The sequence below is a fragment of the Pithys albifrons genome, chromosome 5 (assembly GCF_047495875.1).
Source record: "Pithys albifrons albifrons isolate INPA30051 chromosome 5, PitAlb_v1, whole genome shotgun sequence".
NCBI classification, from domain to species: Eukaryota; Metazoa; Chordata; class Aves; order Passeriformes; family Thamnophilidae; genus Pithys; species Pithys albifrons.
In genome coordinates, this window is record NC_092462.1 from 8,329,762 (window position 1) to 8,350,526 (window position 20,765).

Sequence of the window (20,765 nt, forward strand, 5' to 3'; positions counted from 1 at the left end):
ACATGACTACAATTGGTAGAATTACATGGGTTCTGATCAGCCCTTCTTTATTCAACACCTTTTTGCTGCAGCCCTGACATAAACTAAAGCCTCCTACGAGAGTTCTAGAAAATATGTCTATACTATTATAAACCAACTAGAAAATAATTCTGCTGGAGCTTTCAATGTATTTCATTCAATCTATAACTAAAGCATTCAGTCTATAAATACAGATAAAATCAGAGGAAATAATGAACAGCTTGCAGACAAAAACTTGGGACTTTTTTACTGAAAGTACTGACTACAGTTAGATCATCAATCCTAGTGATCCATTCCCTGACCTTTCAGCAAAACAGGGATTTGCTTTCATTAAATATGATTGTCCTAGACTGGAATCCCACTGCAAAGGTGCTTGCAGTTTCTCTACTGTGCTCTTGATGGTAAATAAGATACTCAGCTCTGCTTGAAGAAGGCAAGAGCTCTCAATATGCCAGAGAACACACAGCAACACAGAGTGACAGAAAAAGAGCAAATGGAACCATGTTTGTACAATATTCCACCACTCAAGATACAGGGAGTAGATAAATTTGATTCTGCGATAAACATCCTGTACTCTATAGCAAAGTGCACTAGAAAACTGATGCTATGAAAACACAGAAAGCTAACTCCTACTTTAACTAAGACAGACATGAACTTCCCATAGTTAATATCTATATTTCTAAAGTTAGTGATAATTACTATGTTTCAATTTAACACTAATTTAAATAGATAAAATGTTTACTTTGAATTTTGCAATCCTGAGCGACAACCAAAATTTGGGGTTTTTTTAATTCTGCAGACAGAATCCACTCACTTTTACTATATGAGTGTGTTCCAGAGCCTAAGCTTCTACTGAAAAAAATTTTCTAGTCCTTGTGGTTGCAAAGCTAACTCTCAAAACATGAACTGCCAGAAAGCAAAGAAGTCTGCCCAAGTATGAAGAGGGCCTGACAGAACAGATCTGCAAGAAAGTAAACTCTGAAAACAACAATTTTGATTTTATCATATTTCAAACTGTAATATTTGTTTGGTTTCAATGATAAAAATGTTAAAAATATGATTCACAGGCTGTGTTTATCATTGAAAGAACACAATATGATTTTTGCATGCAGCATGGGATGGCTCCAGTCCTCCAGCACATTTGTATGGATGCAAGTATGGTTCCTTGTTCTCTCTTTTCCATTTTCCACTCTTGCCCAGGGACAGCAAGACTGTGGGACATTGCACAAACTGTATTTACTGGAATGCTTGTTGTGCCACCAGTTTGACTCCATCTAATTCACTTGAAAATAAAACTGTTGTGGAGCTTAAATCAATTTTAATTCCACAAAGAGTCCCAGGTCTGGATCTAACAGTCTTCAATAATTCAGCAAAATTAGGTTTCAAAAACTTTGGATAAGCTTGGATTTGGCTTATAATGGTTAGTCCTTAGTGTATCATTTGCTGTCTTCCTCTGGAGCAAAAAAAAAAAACCCTTCAAATTTGGAGAGTACCATCAAAATATTCTGTGTTCTACCCATTATTCAGTAAGGCTTAATGCATACCCAATGACTGCACAGTATAAATAGTTAATTATCCAGTAAGCCAATTATTCTTTATTGCCACCATTAAAAATGTGCTCCCTGGTTTTATAGGGGACACAACACCCACTAGGATGTTGATGAAATGTTGGTGTGTACAACTTTGATGTTGTCAAAGTTATGTATCTGGCTCAAACATTTGATATTTTCATTTCAAATCTAGTGCTTTCTATTCACAACCATTTTAAGAGAAGTTGATATATCACACAAAGAATTCATCCGACCTTTTATTCAGTATCCCATTCCTGAGAAGGGCTCAGTAGCAGAGACTTAGGGAAGATGAAAAAATTGGTAGAGCAAGACTGAGAAGGTTCAGTGACTATTTTTCAAAAGAACTCTTCATGGTGGCTGAAAAAACCCTTACATGAGTGGTAATAGCTAAATTAGGGCTCAGTACTTTGTATGGACTCGAGAATTTTTCATTTATTACACTTACATTGAATGTAATCTGCCAACTTACTGTCAGCACCAGTAAAGGGAGATCTGTGACTATGCAGCCAGCAGCAGATTTGACTGTCCTGAATAATTTTGTATCCTGTATTTTGCATACATACTTGCTATTAAAGCTTTCTTCAAAGACATGTCCAAACCTTTAACAGCTCTAGCTAGAAATATTACTATTTATATGCTAATTCTTCACAACTGTCCACATGAACCACTGTACTCTTATTTGTTATGTAAATTCCTCCTTGGAAATACTAATCTAAAACCCAGGACTCAGATTTTTCCAGTGGATGCCTTTGTGTTGGTCTTGACGTACAGCCCACAGGCAGGCATGGTGCTAGTCCTTTAAAACAGAATATGGAACAAATTATGTATGCACAATATTTTCTTCACACACTGAAGAATCTGGCAGTGAATATTGCCATGAGTTACACAGTGGTGCCTTTACAATGAAAAGAATCTCCTTGTGTGCAGAATCAGAATTTGGCTCTGAGGTATTTCATTATGAACTCTGAGCTGTGTTTTGACTGCTTGGTTCTGGGACACGGTAATTGCAACCAGGTATGACAGGGTTGGGTTAGACTTTCATTATTCAGTACTGGTGGCTGAATAAAAAATAATTTATAAATTTACAATAATAAAAAAAATCTTTTAACAATGCAAGTTACTATTACAGTAAATTCAACACTTAAGTTTGAACTTTCACCTTCTGTGCTTCTATAGTAGCAGTTATTTCCCACATTCATTTGGTACCAAAGATTTGCTTAAGGTATGGAGAATTCAAGGTTACAATTGCTGTGTCTAAGATAAGAAATGACTACTTCTGTCACAAGAAATTGTGACATACTTGCTAGGTTACTGTTTAAATATACTGATTATTTTCTATCTTCTCTTTAGCTCCTGGCTCAGAACTGGCCTTTTGGAGATACAGAATTTGGACAGTTTCTTTGCAAATTCCTTCCCTTTATCCAGAAGGCATCAGTGGGAATCACAGTCCTTAACCTCTGTGCCCTTAGTGTGGACAGGTACAGTATGTTTGACTCTTTTGATACTGTTCTTGCCCCTGCAGTTTTCCTAAAACTCAGGGCACTCAGTATGGTCTTCTCAAAGGCAGATTACCATATAGATGCAACTTAGATTTTGGTTTTTGTTACCCTGGTTATAACAAAGCACCACACCTGTGGCTCAAAGTATAATATGAAGTCATTAGAGTAATAAACTTTGCATGTTTTTTAAAGGCATTTAAAAGCTCTAATAAAGCATTATTTCAACATCCTTTACCAGACAAAAATTTATTGAGATTTAACTCAGTATTCAGACTTCTTTCTTTCATATGACCTCATGTTTGTTTTGTATTTGAGTAAGATCATAATCTTTAGTCTTAAAAATTATTTTTTCAACTCACTGCCTATGGAGCACTATTACAGGGTTTATTTTGATAACTTTTGTAACTAATAGAGTTGTACTGAAAAACACGTTCAAAACTTGCTTTAATAGTTTGACATTGATAGTTTGAATGTCTCTACTATCTTTTCTTCATACATCTAATGAAATAACAGATGAACATTTGACTTCTGGAAAGTTCTTTTTATTGCCCTTGAGTTTACTGGATGGTGTTTTATTCCAAAATACCCATAACTCTGATACACAAAATACTGTTAAATAAAACACACTATGTGTATTAGTACAATGGTGCAAAGTTAAAAGAAAATTAAAAACTAATCATGGTTTGGTTTTAGAGAAAAAGTTAATGTACGAGGTTTCCAATGGATGAATCACTGAGGAGTATCCATGCCTGAAATACATTGTATTAGTACCTCATTAGCCAAAGCCAGAAACAAAAAAATGTAATCCAGGCAACTGTTCTATTTCCATTTTTGAGTCTGAGAACTATAAAAATAATTCTATTTCTCAAACAATATCTGCCCAGCATAAAATAAAATCCCATAGACCACTCCAAGGAGTTAATCATAGATCAAGCACATGAAAAGGACAGGTTGTTAGGTAAATTCTGACAACTGCAGTTTCACCAGATGAAGTTCTACTGTTATATATGTTGTTGTAAATTGGAAGTAACTCAGCTCGAGCTACCTCTTTGTCTGTGAATACATATATTTTTTTACAAGGACTGATTTGCTAATCCTCAAAAAAGAAAATGTTGTTTCCATTTGATTATAAAGTCTTGTATGGAATCAGACTATTTCATTTCCTCCTCTAGCCTAACATACTTTGCCAAGGACATATTCTTTATCATCTGGTGCTACTCTAGTAAATGGTTGCAGAGGATGTGTGTTAGAAAACAGATGTATACAGCCAGATTCTGATACTGGCTAACATGAACTGAATCTGAGTTAAATCAGGATGAAATCTGAGAGCACCTTCAACTAGTCAGGTTGGGCACTGGAAGTGGCATAGTCACATTAGTACAAGATTCCACATTAGCAAATGGTTGCTTTTTAGCATGGAAAATGTATAAATATGGAATAGTGTGCTGTCACAGCTGGACTGCTTCTGGTCTACAGGAAAGTTAATTTCTGCTTAAAAAAGCTCCTGAAAATTATCTCAAAATTATTTTGGGTGTCTATAGATGGAATTACATTTTAAAAATGAAGATAAAGACGGAGTCAATTGGGCAATGAATTCAGAACTCCATAGCTTCAATAATTGTTGCTTCTCTCTCCCTCTTGCAGACAATGGCCTTAATTTAGATCAGGATTATCTTTTTTCCTACAAGGACAATTCTCTGTGCTAACTACATCCTATTGTGAAACTCCACTTTTGCCACTGCCCTTTGCACAAACTGACTTGGCCTGACAGGGCATAAAGGTTTAACTGTGTATGCCCAGGGGGAGCAATGTCCACTCACACATGGAGAGGTTTCTAAGAGGCTTTTTTTTAACCACCCTTAGAGGAAGTTCACATTTGCTTCACATGCCTCTCAGGCATTTTTAAACTCCAGGTCATGATGATGAAAACATGTGGCTGCTTTTCTAAACAGTGTCTGACTGTGACTGAGAGGAAGGATATTTCCCTTCCTGAGCTTTTACTCTTGCTTGTGTCATGGGCATAATCATTTCAGTGAAGAAATAGGTTTAAGAAGAGCAAAGATATGGATCTCATTTAATGTGGTACACCCTCTTGCCTCCTCTGCATAGCAAATTCCATACAACAGTAATCCCAAAGTATAGACTTTCATGTGGACCAGCTTCCAGTGAGTTTATGTGATAAGTGAAGACTTTACCACTAAAACAAAACTGTAAGAGCTTTATTGAACACACTACTGGCTGTCTTTAAAATGAAGAACAGCTGTGACCTCTACCAATGAAGTGGAACAGTTTGGTACCAGGAACAGCAGTGCCATTTAGGAACTGTTCCGACACTAATCTTGCCAGTGACTGCTTCTTACCTCCTTATCTACTCTCTTACCTTTCCCACATGGCTTTTCACTCTTACCAAGGGCTGATGGTACTTGCAGAAAAGAAACATGTTATCCTAGTGAGCCATTTGAACACCTAATTTTCTAATGCAGTTAAAAGGAACAAAGAAACAAATGTACCTACTGATGTTCTCAGATGCAGACAAGACGTCCTTCTGAAAGCAATGTTTTAAGCAAATTATAGCTAGGTAGGAGTGCAAAACAGTTAATTGTATGTATGTATACTTCATGTTGTAATACCATGCATCTCTAAATTTAATTAGCTGGAGGGACCATGAAGTCTTTGAAAACCAAGTTGGAATAAATGGCTAAGAATAGGGGAAGAGGAGGAAGAAGAACACAGAGAAGCGAGCGCAGTTGAAGGGCACAATACACTAAAGTTGACAACATGTGCATGAGCAGTTGAAAATGGAAAGGGGAGAGAGAAAAGGAGCTACAATATTAAACAGAGAAAAGGAAGTGACCTGGGGGAAAAGTGAATATTTCAGACAAGGTTGGAGAATAAAGAGGAAAAAAAAGAAAAGTTAGACAAATCACACACAGAATTTAGATAGAGGAATTAAATTAAATGCACTATGCATGTAATTTGTATCAGTTCCCTGGCAGATATCCTATATTTTCCAAGTATGAGGGAAATAAACCCTGCAGTATTTTCTCACTCTTAATTATAGGGGGTTTGTGGCTAGACAAAGATCCCACATATTACATAACTCACAGAACACCCACCTGAAAAGTTATACTACCACTATTTTTCAAATCATTTTTACAGCAGTGGGTAAACAGACCAAGTAATTGCAGGTTAATGCATTCAGCAAATAATGATCTAATTACTGAGCTTCTTACATGTTATCTGAAACCATTATTAAAATTATTCAGTCAATAATTCCTTGTCTGATAGTTATTTGAATTCTGAACTGAAGAAAAGTTTTCTAATAAAATACATACAGGACCCAAATCCTCACTGTTGATCTACTCATGTGCAAAACAGATGTAACCCAAAAGGAACAGGTTCAAAAATGCAAGAAAGGAAATAATTGGATTCACAATTTGAAACCCATTTGCTGTCACTTGCACAGTTACACAGGTGGCACCACACAAACTTTACATTTGCTGCCTGAAAAATATAGTGTACATACCCCTCCCTGGTAAGAGCATCAATCAGTGAAAGATGGGATAGCACCTTGTGCAGGACCAGTTATAATGTCCTGTCAGTGTGTAGAAAGTAAACTTTGAACTGATTGCTAAGTATCCAAAGTTCACCAATATTTGAGTATTTGTGGGAATTATTAAGCTTTTATGACTACTCCATTTAGTCATTAAAGCATAAATTTGATATTTGGCAAAATGAAATACGATAGAATGACTAATTATTTAAAAGTAAATTTGGATTTTAACATGCATATTTGTGAGAAGATATGATACTGGACCTTACTTACTTAATTCTCACAGTATAGTTTTATTTGTTTGTATGATCTCAGAATTCTCATCTCAGAATGAACCATTGCCTTCCTCCTTTTTAATATTCTTTGAAGATGATAAGGATGTCTTTAGAAGATATTTTTATTTTTAATCTGCAAGTCCAAATTATAGTTTCCTTTAGGATGTTCAAAGTATTTATACATACATTTCTGTTAAGATGATGTAGTGAGAGCCTCTCTGCAGTACACCTGTGACTGCTGCACATGGTATTGCTGTAGATATCAAAGCAAAGGTTTCTAGTGTGTTTACCACAAAAAGGATGGCACACCAGGCTCTGCCACCTCCCAGTGATGTTCTGTAACAAGACTTTCTGAGATTTTTGTGAGGGGCTTAGAGCCTACACACATACAAGTTGTGTCCTCCTGTTCTGTCAAGGGCATCTCTTTCCCCACACCTTTCACCCCTCCTTGTGCCTGCTGGTGCCCTTTTGTTCTGCACTTACTTGCTGTCATCAGCCAAAATCACCACCCCATTTGCCGTTCTCTGAATAGTTTAACCTTGGCTCATGCCTTGGAAAGTTGTTGGAAAGAACAGAGGCAGCAGCTGCACATATTCTAAAGTATCTGCGAGGACTGAAAGGGGCAGAAAATGAGGGCTCATCTGAGGAAGAAAACAATACTTACCACAGGCAGGCAGCTCCTTACAATTTATAATCTGCTTCAGTGACTTCTTATTCTGACATTTTTTTAAGCAGCTGAACAACCTTTCTTGAGTTTTTTTCTCCTCAACTGAAGAAGACTATTTCATCAGTGAATGCCATGATATATCCATGTAGCATTGTAATTTCAAGTAGGAAGGTGCTATTACTTTAGGGAAGTAAATTAAGCAGTTTAGAAACTCTTACATCTCTAATGACAGAAAAATCTCTAGTTTGAATTTCAGATTATTACAAGATCAAAAATATTGGTACTTTCCATAATTTTTAGATAGCACTGTCTTTTCTAAATTGCTGGAAGTGCTAGTAACTAATTTACTGTGGTTACATCTGGCCAACAGTCAAATCTGCTACTGAAAATTTAATTTATGGGCTGGTTTGTACTCTCTAATGTATGTCTATCAGTCTTCTCCGAATAATTTTTGAACCTTTGGACCAGAGTTGGCAGAGAGATCAAGGCCTCAAAGCTAATAAATTTCTACAAGTTCCTTGAAAACTGACAGAAAAGTAGAGGAGAAATATCCTCTCAGTTCACTGAACAGTGTAAACAGAACAACCAAGCAATATGAGTCTCAGATGTCAGCTTTAGGATTTTACTTGCTATGTAACATTGAACTGATCTTTTAAGAAAGGAAACTGAGGGTTGGACAATATTCCCTGTCTCTTTCAGGTATAGAGCAGTTGCCTCCTGGAGCCGTGTTCAGGGAATTGGAATCCCAATGATCACTGCTATTGAGATTTTCTCCATTTGGCTCCTGTCCTTCATCCTGGCTGTCCCTGAAGCAATTGGGTTTGCAGTGGTACCTTTCAAATACAAGGATGAAAGTTATGTCACCTGCATGCTCAAGCCTACAAATAATTTTATGTTGGTAAGTAACATCCTTCCTTCTCTTTTTGGAATGCATAGAATGTAGATTAGAGAATAAAGATACTGGATGACAATAGGTTTTATTAGTGCATAAAAGTGAAAAATGCAAAGAGGATCCTTTGTTTACAGTGACCTGTCTCTGCTTTGAGCCAGAGAGACTAAATGGGACTTTACAAAATTTTCATTTCTTCACTACCGACGATTCTTAACACAGACATTTGCAATTCAGTCCTACTTAAAGTACAATCAAGAGATGTATCCGAGTAGCCAAAGCCTTGGAAGGTTTTGAGTTTCCAGGTACAACTCCTTGGAGCTTGTAACTGTCAAAACACATGTTTTACCACGATTAGTCATCATTTTACAGGCCCATAAAGAAAAGGGTGGGGCCATGCTATAGGCACTAGCAAAGTCAAATAAAACATAATTGTTTCATTTACAAGAAATCATGACTACAAAGCTGACAGGCCCACACCTCCAAGCTAAGTAGCTTGTGTACTGTAAGCTGCCATCAAGATACAGCACCTCAAGAGCTAGACAAGTGCTCATGGCCCTCATCCTTTATGATCCTGCAGCTGCCAATAACCACATCAGCTTGTGCAAAGCAAGTCAGGTGAGGAGTCACTACAGAATTAATGGATTACTCTATAGGGGGATAGTGATTTTCCACCTTACACTGAGGAAATATCTTGATTTTTCTTTTGTGAACCCACAGAAGGGCCAGGCACCATTCACTCAGCAATGAAAAAAGAAAGAGCAATATTCTGATTTGTTGCAGAGAACACAGATAGTGCCAGGTCTTAAGTTTTGAGAAACTCTATTTTTTTTTCTGGACTAGGCTTTTTCAGGATAGAGTGCAAGTTTCGCTTTTTTGAATGTCTGACACTTCTTTTATTGGACCAGAATATGGCTTGGCTAGAATTGAGAAGGACAGGGCAAAAAAGAGCTGGGAATATTAGAAAACAATAAGTGTGGGTGATTAGTGTTTTTCAGAGGAACATCCTCAACTTTGGTAGGGTTACACAGACTGCAGGGATGGCAGAAAGAGTAAAAGACAATTGCAAGAGAAGACAAAAGGGATTCCCTAATGGATATAGTTAATGCAGATGAAGATGCAGTGGAATTGCCCAAGACTTACTACATCTCTGTTTCTGAACTCCACAGACCATATGACTGTAGATACTATAGTTATAAGACTGTGAATTATGAAATGCACACTGCAGCAAATTTCCCTTTTTGTAATGGCTGTATTTCTCTACAAATATGCCTGGATTAAATATTTTAGTCTTCAGTTCCGCTCTCCCTAAGAAAAAGAATAGTTTTTTCTTCCCTCTTCTCAAAAACTCTATAGTTCAGATCTTCCATAGGAATGCTAACTTTAATGATGACTGTTCTGGGCTTAACGTGCTAAGTGGAAATGTATGGCTTGTTTTACTAGTAGGAATTAGTATATTTTACTTGCTCAGTATAATTGAAAAGAGCCAAAACTCCCCACACCAGCTGGACTTTCAAGGAAACCAGTTATGCAGTTATGTCCAAACTAAGAGTAAATGTTGGATGTGTCAGTCAAAATGGAGAGCTTTGTGTTTGAAAGTGTTGCAAGCAAGTACAAACATGAGATTAAAATGGGAATACCATTTTAACCTTAACTATAGTATTTACTACCACAAACATCACAATAAACAATTACTAAACTTTGAGAAGGATTTACTATTAACTTCTGTTTTTAATAGGGATTTTAAAACTATCCTTGAAATACTGAAAAGATTCATGCTAGACCATAATTCCCAAGAGGCTGAGTGCACTAGGAAACTTGTTTAAAATGCACATTTCCTGTAGAAAACCAGTTCCATGTGGGCTTTCAAGACAAACAAAAGAATGTCTACTTCTCTTAAATCAACCCATTTTTGTGCTTTGATGTAAGCTTTGTGAAACTCAGATTCCACAATTAATCATTTACAGACATTTTTGAGTAGGTTTTATAACTTCCCGAAGCCAGGACCTCATACAGAATGGATGTATTGGTCAGGGTTGTGCCACAGACCTCACCTTGTGTTCTCCTGACTGACAGGCAATGCCCAGGAAACCTGGCAGACTGATGGGGCAGGAAGTTTTCCCTGTAAACAGGGTATGGATTCACGAGGTACACATTTTGTCCTGCCCAGCCAACACGATTCTGGCCTGACTTGGAGGAATTTGCCATGGAAAATATAATTGTCTCCATGTATTTGCAATCCTTTTCTCTGCAGAAGGAGTAGTAATTACATCTGCCCTCAGTACAAACTCTTCAAACATGAGGCGTGTTGTTTTCCGCTTTTCTGCTGGCAGAAGCTCCATTCCCAGGGGGGGAATTCTGCCCCCAGGGAAAGTGCAATTACAGAGGAGGGTAATGAGGAGGAGGAAACAAGTTAATCAACACAAGGCAGTGTCCCAAAGTGAGGTGGGATTGTGGCCTAGATACCAGCAACGTAGTCTAAGTTAGCAAATTCTGTCTGCAGCTGTGCTGGGACAGAGGGAGAAAAATCAAAAGCATGCTCTTTTTCTTAGTAAATCAACTTTCTAGTGTAACTAAAGTGGATTTTAAAGTGAGCATTATTAAATACTAGTGTTTGAATTGCATTGATTTTTTTATCTTTCAAAGTTTAGTATAGTTTGGTTTTAACTGCAAACAAGATGTCAAAAGTTTGACTTTTTCAAACAGGATTCATCAAATCCTCAGTCATGAGCCTTTTGAAATTTGGTGTGGGAACTGTGATGTTACAAGAGCACATCCACTAGGAATAAACAAGATAGGGGAAAGAGTATGACATATCCCTTTTACACTAATAACATAGAGACAGGAAGTATTTAAAATGCCATATTTGAGTGCAAACTTTTGGCTGAGCATAAAAGTTGAAAACCAAGATACGATATTTTCTGAAGTCTGATAACATGAGCATCTACAGAAAAGTGTAATTTTAAATGGTTGGGCAAATGTAGTTTTTCCCATAATACTTAAATGCATTAAGTTACAGCACTGCTGACATGACAGCCAAGACTTAAAATTACACAGCAAAGTACGTCTGTTCTGTCAAGTACCTCAGTGTCCTGTCACTAAAGGCAAATGGTATGAATGGCAGGCAAAGGGTTAAAAGGAACTGTACCACCAGAAGCCACCCATCCTAAGCTTTGCATGTATCAGACAAACACTTATGGAGTGGCTCCTATCTGCCCAGCACATAAGCAAACCAACTGCCAACCTTTTCACTGATAACAAAAGGTGATTAAACTCGCAAGACATTTTGAATTTTCCTTTTTTGGAATCAGGACAGAAGCTGTAGAGGTAAATGGCATTTCCTGAGCCAGGCTTTTAGTAAGATTCGTTATCTCAAACTGACACTGTCTACATTTTGGCATGTCTTTTCCATGAAACTGGTTTCCAGTTTTCATGAAGGAGTGAAAATGTTCAGAAAGGACAACCAACAACAGTTAATTCCAACTCAAGACAGATTGCAACAAAGGTACAGGCAGGCTATCCATAAGGTAAAGTAAATGTTTACACTGCCTCAATCCCCATTTTGATGTTGGTCCAAAATAGACCAACAATAAGAAAACAGAGAGATACAAGTATACCAATTGTCATGCTTTCCAAGACCTTTCTGGGTATTTTGCATCGACTCATAAGAAAATATCTTCTCTTTTCTTTATCTTATCTACAGTTTTACAAAGATGCAAAGGATTGGTGGCTGTTTGGTTTCTATTTCTGCATGCCACTGATGTGCACTGCCATCTTTTATACGCTAATGACTTGTGAAATGTTAAACAGAAGAAACAGCAACTTGAGAATTGCTCTCAGTGAACACCTTAAGCAGGTAAATATTAGAAACACCAATGTTTGAAAATGCTGTTCTCCTCTCTGTGGGCTAGCTTAGAAATGTTTCAAAGTGTAGTTGAATAGAGCAAACTACAGAAGTAGAAAGTGAGGATGTAGGTTGTCTATGATGTTAAGGTATTCATTTAAACCTGGAACAAAAGACTTAAGTCAGAGTATAAGGAGGTATTGAAGACAGTATGCTCAGGAAACAAGCCAGTTTCTTTCTTTTCTTAAGTATGACAGTTGTGCTTTTTAACCTCAAATCACTGCTGGCTAAATGCTTTGAAATTTAACTACAAAGATTTGCCAAAAAAAATGCTTCTTTTTATTTATAAAGATATGACTCTGTGGAACCTCCCTCCTTTTGGCACTCTTTGATATGTAACTTTAGTTTCACATAAAAAGCGACTGTAGAATAACCCAGTTTAGGATAGAGTGGGTTTTGTTTTTCAGGGTTATTGCACTGTTGCAGTACCACTGCTGGAGCTGCTTCGAGAAGAGCAGCGGGAGAACAGTACAAACAAATGATCACAGAACAAAGTCGCTCACAGAGCCGTCAGGTCTTACTTTGCTGTTTTTGCAGCGCTCTCTGATGTTTAATGCTTAGCTGAAACCTTAAAACTAATTCATAGCTTTTCCCCTGAGATAACATCAGCCCTTCATATTCCACTCCTTTCAAATTCATGTTCACAGATGCGAATCCCTGAAGCAGACCTCTTTGCATCAGAGTGAGTTCTCTTGGAGGTTCCTCCTCTGCTAGTTCATTCCAGATCAGGGCTGACTGGAAAATCCTCTCCTTATGGAGTTCCTCCACTTTTTCCCCTCCTCAGGCCCCAGGCCTGGAGCACAGTCTGTGCCAGGGCCACACACAAGCTGCTCCACCCATTAGAGCTGGAATGGTATGTGTGAGGTGGGGAAGTCCACCCTTCAGCTTTCCCATCCTGACGTGCAGTGCCCAGTAAGCCACTCACGCTGGTTGCTGCAGGATGACTTTATGCCACAATTTACAAACACTTGTCTTTTCAACTGTCACCTTTTGACCTCTTCCTTCCTTCTTTCCTTCCCTACAGCCTTGTCCACATTAATGGCTAGTCACGATCCTTTCCGGATTTTGATAAAAGCTGCTTTTATAAAAAAGAGGAAATTATAATAGTCATATTCAAAGCCTAACAAGACTGTAATCACACATACGACGTCAAGTTTTTAATGGCAGAGCCTTGCAGTGCTTGTTAGTGTTGCATTACAGTGGTAGTTTCAGAAGCACTATCCTTACCCCTTCATATGCTTCTTTTTATCAAACCCATGCCTACCAAACACCATTGGTATGCATTGTCAAGAGTTCACCAAAATATCTCTTAGCTCTCTAGAGCCATATTAAATAGTCATTAAGTTGAAATTAGTTCCTGACTAAGTATTGTGAGATTAAGATGTAATACAAACATCTCTAAAATATTATTTATAGAGGAATTATTTATTTGAGGACACCAAGGCCACACAGTAGGTATCACATAGGGATCATCAATATACTGTGCAGTGTCCTTTTATATAACAATATACATATTAAATATAAAAGAATGTATCAGGGAGAATTTGATCTCCTGACTAGGTACGTGGTGGAATGGAACTTTTATTGCCAGTTGATTTAAGTGCCTCAAACTTACAGATTGCCCCACATCAAGGATTAGGTACAAGTGGCTTATCAAGAAGGTGTGAACCTTATTGCCTCACACATGAAAAGGTTTTCTTGCAGATTATGCTTCTCTTTGACAAAAGAGGTTTATCTGAAGGATTGCCACAAAACTAATCCACTGTAAAGGAATAAGAAATGCTGGGAAAGTAATCAGGTTCAGGAAAGGCCAGCAGTGGATTTTCCTGGGCTAGCTTCTACAATGTTCTGGCAATGTGTGCTCCAGCTGCTCTGGTAATGAGCAGGTTCTGTTGAGGATGGCCAGAACCAAGAACAGGACAAGCCCCATAAAAAATCATTCAGGGACATTAGGTAGTCTGGAAGCTTCATCTGGGGAAGCTCACATGAATTATCAAGATGACTCACTTTGCTGCCAACAGTGCTGCACTACAATCACCTGTCAGTATGAATTAGGCACTCAGTGTACACTGTCACCTTCTTTTTCCAGCGTCGAGAAGTTGCAAAGACGGTTTTCTGCTTAGTTGTCATTTTTGCTCTTTGCTGGTTCCCTCTCCATTTGAGCAGAATTCTGAAGAAAATGGTGTACAATGAAAAAGACCCCAGCAGATGTGAACTGCTCAGGTATTGCATTTTCTATGTCAATAGTTAATACTGAAAAAATATAATGCTGCATACTTGGAATTTATATGATTAATGTCATTGTGCTTTCAGCTGTGGTTTCTTTCAGCTGCATCCATTTTCAGTGGTTTCAGTCATAATGGGGTAGCATAATTTCAATAAATGTTGTCTGTCACCACTTCAGTCACTTTCCTCTGGCTTTCTTGAAGTACTGTGAGACAGATTATTACAGACATGGCATGGTACAAGATTAGATTAAGGAAGTTAGGTAAGAGAGAATTAGTTTCTCTGAGAGAAGAGACTGTAGCCACAAAGAACACAAATGCTTCTGTAGCACATGAACTATTATAATGCTTTGCTTTTTCTTGTCTAGTTTCTTGCTGCCCTTGGATTATATCAGCATCAACCTGGCAACCATGAACTCTTGTATAAACCCCATAGCTCTGTATTTTGTGAGCAAGAAGTTTAAAAACTGTTTCCAGGTAAGATCTTGATAAGATTTTATGTCCATTTAACTAACTGTATTAAATCACTTAGTTGTTCTCTACTCTAAACAGCTGGGAGAAGAGGCATGCAAATTGTCTAGTTTAGCAGCCAGCAGCTCACATAGCACACATTCCAAACGGAGAGAGGAACTGTCCACTTATCTGAAATGCTAAACCAATAAATAAGTTTGACATAGTCCTCATATGTAAACATGTAAACTGAGAGAGACATGCTCTTGTAAATACTATTTATCTGCATGTACATGAAATATAATTTGGTTCATAACATATTTTCCACTCCTGATGACACCAAACTGCCAGGATTAAACAATACATTGACAACTCAAATTTTCAGCCTTGAATACCAAGCCTGGCACTTGAGTCGACTTTGGCAATTAAATACACATTATGTCTTTTACTTGCATTTTTTCCAGTTCCTACACATCCAAATATATTTTAAGGCTAAAATAATTTCCTTGTGATAATGTGCCTCTGCAAGTCCCTGTCCACCAAGGCAATACAGGAAGAAAAAATGAGAGGGAAAGAAAGTAACAAAACAGAAAAGGAAGACTGAAATAGCTTTATCTGCAAAGAAAAACAAAGGATGACAGGACTGTGCCACTAAACTTTAAGTCTGAGAATAGGCAGAACCCAAGCTACTGAAAAAAATGTAATGAATTATTAGAGTGGGGAATACCTGTTTGTCTAGAGCCTGCTCAGATCTACAAACTATTTTAAGGGAGGATTTTACACAATAAAGAGGAAGTCAGTGTTGCTTTTTACTGTTCCCTACTTCATTTGGGAACAGTGGAGAAGGTAATAGGCCTGAACTTGTCTTCAGGTGGAAGAGGGAAGTAACAAAGGTTATTATCAGAATGCTCTTCATATTGTCAGTTCATTCTTCCCATTTGTCCTTCCAAATATAATTCCCACACAACAACTCTAATTAAAGAATTTTCAGCAAGTTTCTTAATTCTTCCAGCTTCTCATAAGAGCTTTCCCTCTACCTCTTACTACCAAGGTCATTAATTCAGACAACATGTCCGTTTTGTATTCGAGTTTCTTACCCTGCCTCTGTTGCTGTTTTGCATACCCACCCACAGACAGACAGTACATGTGTCTTAAGTCTGGCTTTACCTCTCTGCAACAACCCTTCTCACCGAGTTCCCAGAAGTCATGGATCTACTTCTGTAACTGCCATTGCTCCTATGAGTCCCTGACTCCTTCCTCTCTAGCAGGGATTCCATCTCCATAGAATTAGGCACTAGTTTTTGTGAAGGGATGGGAGGATAGCTGAAGAACCCCTTCTGCTCCTTTGAGAAGAGACAGCTGAACATACCAACCTGTGATCACCCTGGGAGTATGGTCCTGAATGGCCTTCTGTTCTTCAATGAGAAAAATGATACACCTCGTTGTGTTCACTGTCCCTTTTCCTAAACAATTTTGTCTTCTTTTAAGAGGTGACAAAAGACCCAAGTCACAGGCTGGGGAATTTTCTTCTTTTCCAGGCTAAGTAGCATGCTGATCCCTAAGCCTCAAGCACAGTGATAAAGAGGGGGGGGGAAACATCAACCCAGCCCTTAACAATATGCATTGAATTCTGTAATTTCTCCTTTGTCAAACAAATTTCCATTTTCATACTGTGAAAGTTATTCTTAAATAAGAGGCACAGTCTGGGTCTGACTTGCTGCATTTGTGATGTTTAAACATAAGAATTGTTTGCATCCTAGGATAAAAATTTCTCAGAATGTAGCTATCATTCCCTTCAGCTAGGATTGCCTTTTCATTTCTGAATGAAAAACATGGCTGGCAATTTGCATAGAATTGATAGATTTGTCTTAACCTGTTTTTTTTTTTTTAATTTATTTTCAGTCCTGTCTTTGCTGTTGCTGCTCCCAGTCTAAGAGTCTAGTGACTTCAGTGCCCATGAATGGAACAAGCATTCAGTGGAAAAATCAAGAACTAAACAACCACAATACAGATCGAAGCAGCCATAAAGACAGCATAAACTGAAAACTAAGGACTCTCACACCACTTTGGAGTGAAACAGGAAAAAAAAGTCACTACAAAGCTATTGCAACAGAAAGCCCAGTGACTGTTCCATAATAATTCAGACGTGCCCCACTGTACCTAATTCTAGAGGTGACTGAGTAGATGGACTGATTGTGATGTTCTGTGAACTGAGATCCACTGGATGGTGATTCTGCCTCTGAAAACAACACTGATGTGATTATGACACAAAAAAACTGGCTTGAACTGCACAGGTGGTTCATTCTTCTGAACCAGGCAGGAACCCTCCAGTGTCTGTGACTGGTACAATACAATCTTTTTACCTGATTGTCACCTAGAATTAATCACTCTGGAATTTTTCAGAAGATATCAAAATGGAATCTGTCTGTGACTATATTTTCTCTCTGCCCACTTGTCTTTCAACTTTTGTTCATGTGGTGGATATAGTCCATGCACCAGTACGTTTTGCATGTTACTGTTGTTGTTTTTCAGGTGTATGTTGGAAAATGTTTTAGTCCACACCAGCATTTATTTACTTGTGTTACAATGGGTAAGGACATCAGCTGGGCAGTTCACATTTGTAGCACTTCAGTATTCAAACATAGGAAGAGACCATTTAAATAGCATCAACATTTGGCACTTAAGCACAGATTAATACCAAAAAAGAAGTATTAATAATACAGTACTATACTGTGTTATTTATTCTAATGCTCTGTACAAAATAATCTGTATCAGCAAAAAGAATGAAAGATGCTCCTTACAATGCGTTTTTAATTAACCTGCCATGTTAATTCTTAAACTATATGAACCTTTTAATCTATTTACACTATAGCTGTGTTAAATTTAAGTTCAAATGAGTGTCAGTGGATCATAGTGAGGCATTATTTAAGCTCTCCAAAGAGTTCTGAGAACATTGTTATTATCAAAGCAACTATGCACAACACTACTTATACATTGGGAACATGAGGTTATAGTTTTAGTGAATGTAGAACTGTGGAAGTCCATAACACTTGGATGTGCAGAAGGATATTTTGTGCCTTATTGCTTATCGAGTTCTTTGTCTTACACAATGTCCAAAGATTTTAATGGAGTTTAATAGGTTATCAGCATTGTTAACCATACAAATGCTATAAATAATATATAGAAACTATTTCTTGCATACACATAAACTGATGATGTCCTTAGAATTTCCATCCGTTAAGACTACATGGCAAGAGATTCCTTGTTTGGCTATAAAAATTTTTAAGATGTAGCCTTTCATTAAATAGTGGAATCAAATAGTGTGATGTCATATGTAATCTGTCTCATGCAGAAATCTGCTAGGCAATTTATAGCAGCATCCTTTGTGCTAGGCTAAGAAGCAGTACTCAAAATTCCACAATTTTTTAAACATCTGTTTCCTTTCAAGGGAAAGATACAGTCCTGCATATTTTTATTTAAGAGGTCAAAATGCTAGTGCCTACAGTGACTTCTGCTGCACAAGTTTCCCCAATGTTTACATTCTCACAGCTCTTCAAAGGTATATTTAAAAAAGGTTCTTTATAAATTGGTTTATGTATTTTTGTGTGCTTTTGTCTCTGTGACATATATGGCTGTATAAATACATATAAATCTACATTCATATGTTTTAAACCTAAATACAGTCTGCTGACAGTGCTCTGTGGTAGTGCCTCAGAGCATGGTATGGAATGAGACTTTGATGAATTTTACTCACAACACTTCATCCTCAAACTGTATCAAAAATCATAGTAAAGGAGTAACAAAGATTGAGTTATTGAGTCTCTTTACACCCTGAAACCTTCCCTTTGACAGAATGTATTGACGAGATGATAAAAGGAAAAAGAAAACAGACATGAGGAATGGATTTAAGTTGTAAATTGCTCCTTCTTTATTTCAAGGCAGGAAAAAGCTTTGTGCACATTTCTCTTTTCTCCTGTCTATCTGATGGGTAGATAAACCAAAAAATTCATACACCAGCAAGCCAATCATGATTGATCAGAGACAAGAATTCTACCTGTCCATGTAGGACAGTGAGCAGTAGAGACAAACTACATCAGAAGCTTTAGGGATATTCTACAAAAAAATCCCCTCAACTACCTGCAAAACTTTCAGACCTTGAAACAGACTATTTTTCTGCTTTACCTGCACTCATACAAGCCAAAAATCAGGAAAATCCAAATTTTCCTTCCAGCACTAACAATTCCAACATCTACTGCTTTCAACCCAGTAGTCGGCTCTGTTATGTGGCAGATTCATGTATGTGCACACACAAAACATACTTCAAAACAGTTCAGTCTAGATGAGAAAAGCATCTTCCTACTCCTCAAAATGCTGACTGGCCTTAGCAGCAGCATTAAAAAACACAAAACTTTTTAACTAAGGAAAAGAAGAGGGTAAAGTATCTAAGAGACGTGAGAGAAATTTTTTAGAACTCTTTAGAATTATTTTTTGAAGTTTAATTGGGGATCAACCCTGAAGAAACTAATTGGTGATTCTCATTTCATCTCCTCCAGATTATGGAAAGACAGCCAGTCTAAATAACGTGACAAGTGAGGTTCTGGGAGATCCCATACTTTTGCCATCCCTGCTTTTGTATTTTCAGTGGTGGCTGCTGCTCCCACTCACAAACCAATCTGCAGGACAAGGGGTGTTATGATTTGGCAGCTGTTGTGAGGGGGAACTGTTTCTGCAAAACTTAATAAAGTACTCACTTTAAAAATTCTCTCTTCTTTCCACTGAGAATGGTAAATAATCCTCCTGGTACTGTATTTACCCTCAATTGTGAAAAAGCTGCTTTGCCAAAAGAATCAACAAAAGTGCTCCACAATTCTAAAATTAAACCCTTTTGAATTTCAACCTTTTCTTTTGCTGCCAAGTTCTACAAAAAGGTTCTCTGGCTCTTCTCTTTGTGCATCAAAATCAGTGTAGATTTAGTTGGTATTTTCCTCTGGTGTTGCACAGAAGCTGTTTTCTCTTTTACAACAGAACAACTTTCCACAAGTATCCTTCCATCATCTGTTACTTTTATAGATGTTTTTATGCCTGCTCTTTGCATTCCTCTCAGCTGAACCAAGCCCACATTTCTCTCCAGCTGACAGGATCTCTATTCCACAAATTTCAGATTAACTTCAAAAGCTTTTTTGTAACATCAGTTCGTTGTAATCAAAATCCATTTAACTATCACATTCATCTCTTTTTTTGTTGACTTCAGAATTCCCAACTATTTTCAGTCCACTCATCGTAAAATTTCATTGACAGTCTCACATCTCAACTTCAAACACTCTGCAGTGTTTTCTTTGATTTTACAATACAGTTATTCCCCTTATTTTTAATATTTTTTTTCCAAACTACCTCACTAAACATTTCCTCTCTGGTATATTTCATACTTTTTTTGCTTCAAAGGTACAGCATACATAGGTTTTCACTTCTATTTATGTTTGTATTTATTTATTTACATATGAAACTCTGTGCTTCAGACCTGACCTTGCCAGGTCCTGTGCTTTGGAAAAAAGTGCTTATGGAGTTCATCATAATTTCACCTGACAGAACTAATAGCCAAGTTGTGTGAAAAGATGCTTATGCAACCCTCATATCTGAAATTTGGTTTTAATACAGTCAGTTTTGAGTTTTTACCTGTCTGTCCCTCCATCCTTCAAAAACAACTATGAACTGCC

At 37.5% G+C, this 20,765-nt stretch overlaps 1 protein-coding gene across 1 annotated transcript in view; it reads left to right on the forward strand.

Annotated features, from left to right (window-relative positions):
- EDNRA (endothelin receptor type A) overlaps window positions 1-18,857 on the forward strand; it is a 31,815-nt gene extending 12,958 nt beyond the window's left edge. The window contains exons 3-8 of the mRNA XM_071555634.1: window positions 2,940-3,067; window positions 8,283-8,481; window positions 12,176-12,328; window positions 14,466-14,599; window positions 14,970-15,078; window positions 16,954-18,857. Of these exons, the coding sequence (XP_071411735.1) occupies window positions 2,940-3,067; window positions 8,283-8,481; window positions 12,176-12,328; window positions 14,466-14,599; window positions 14,970-15,078; window positions 16,954-17,094 (864 nt within the window). The 3' untranslated portion in view covers window positions 17,095-18,857. The remainder of the gene's footprint in view (window positions 1-2,939; window positions 3,068-8,282; window positions 8,482-12,175; window positions 12,329-14,465; window positions 14,600-14,969; window positions 15,079-16,953) is intronic.
- Window positions 18,858-20,765: the final 1,908 nt, after the last annotated feature.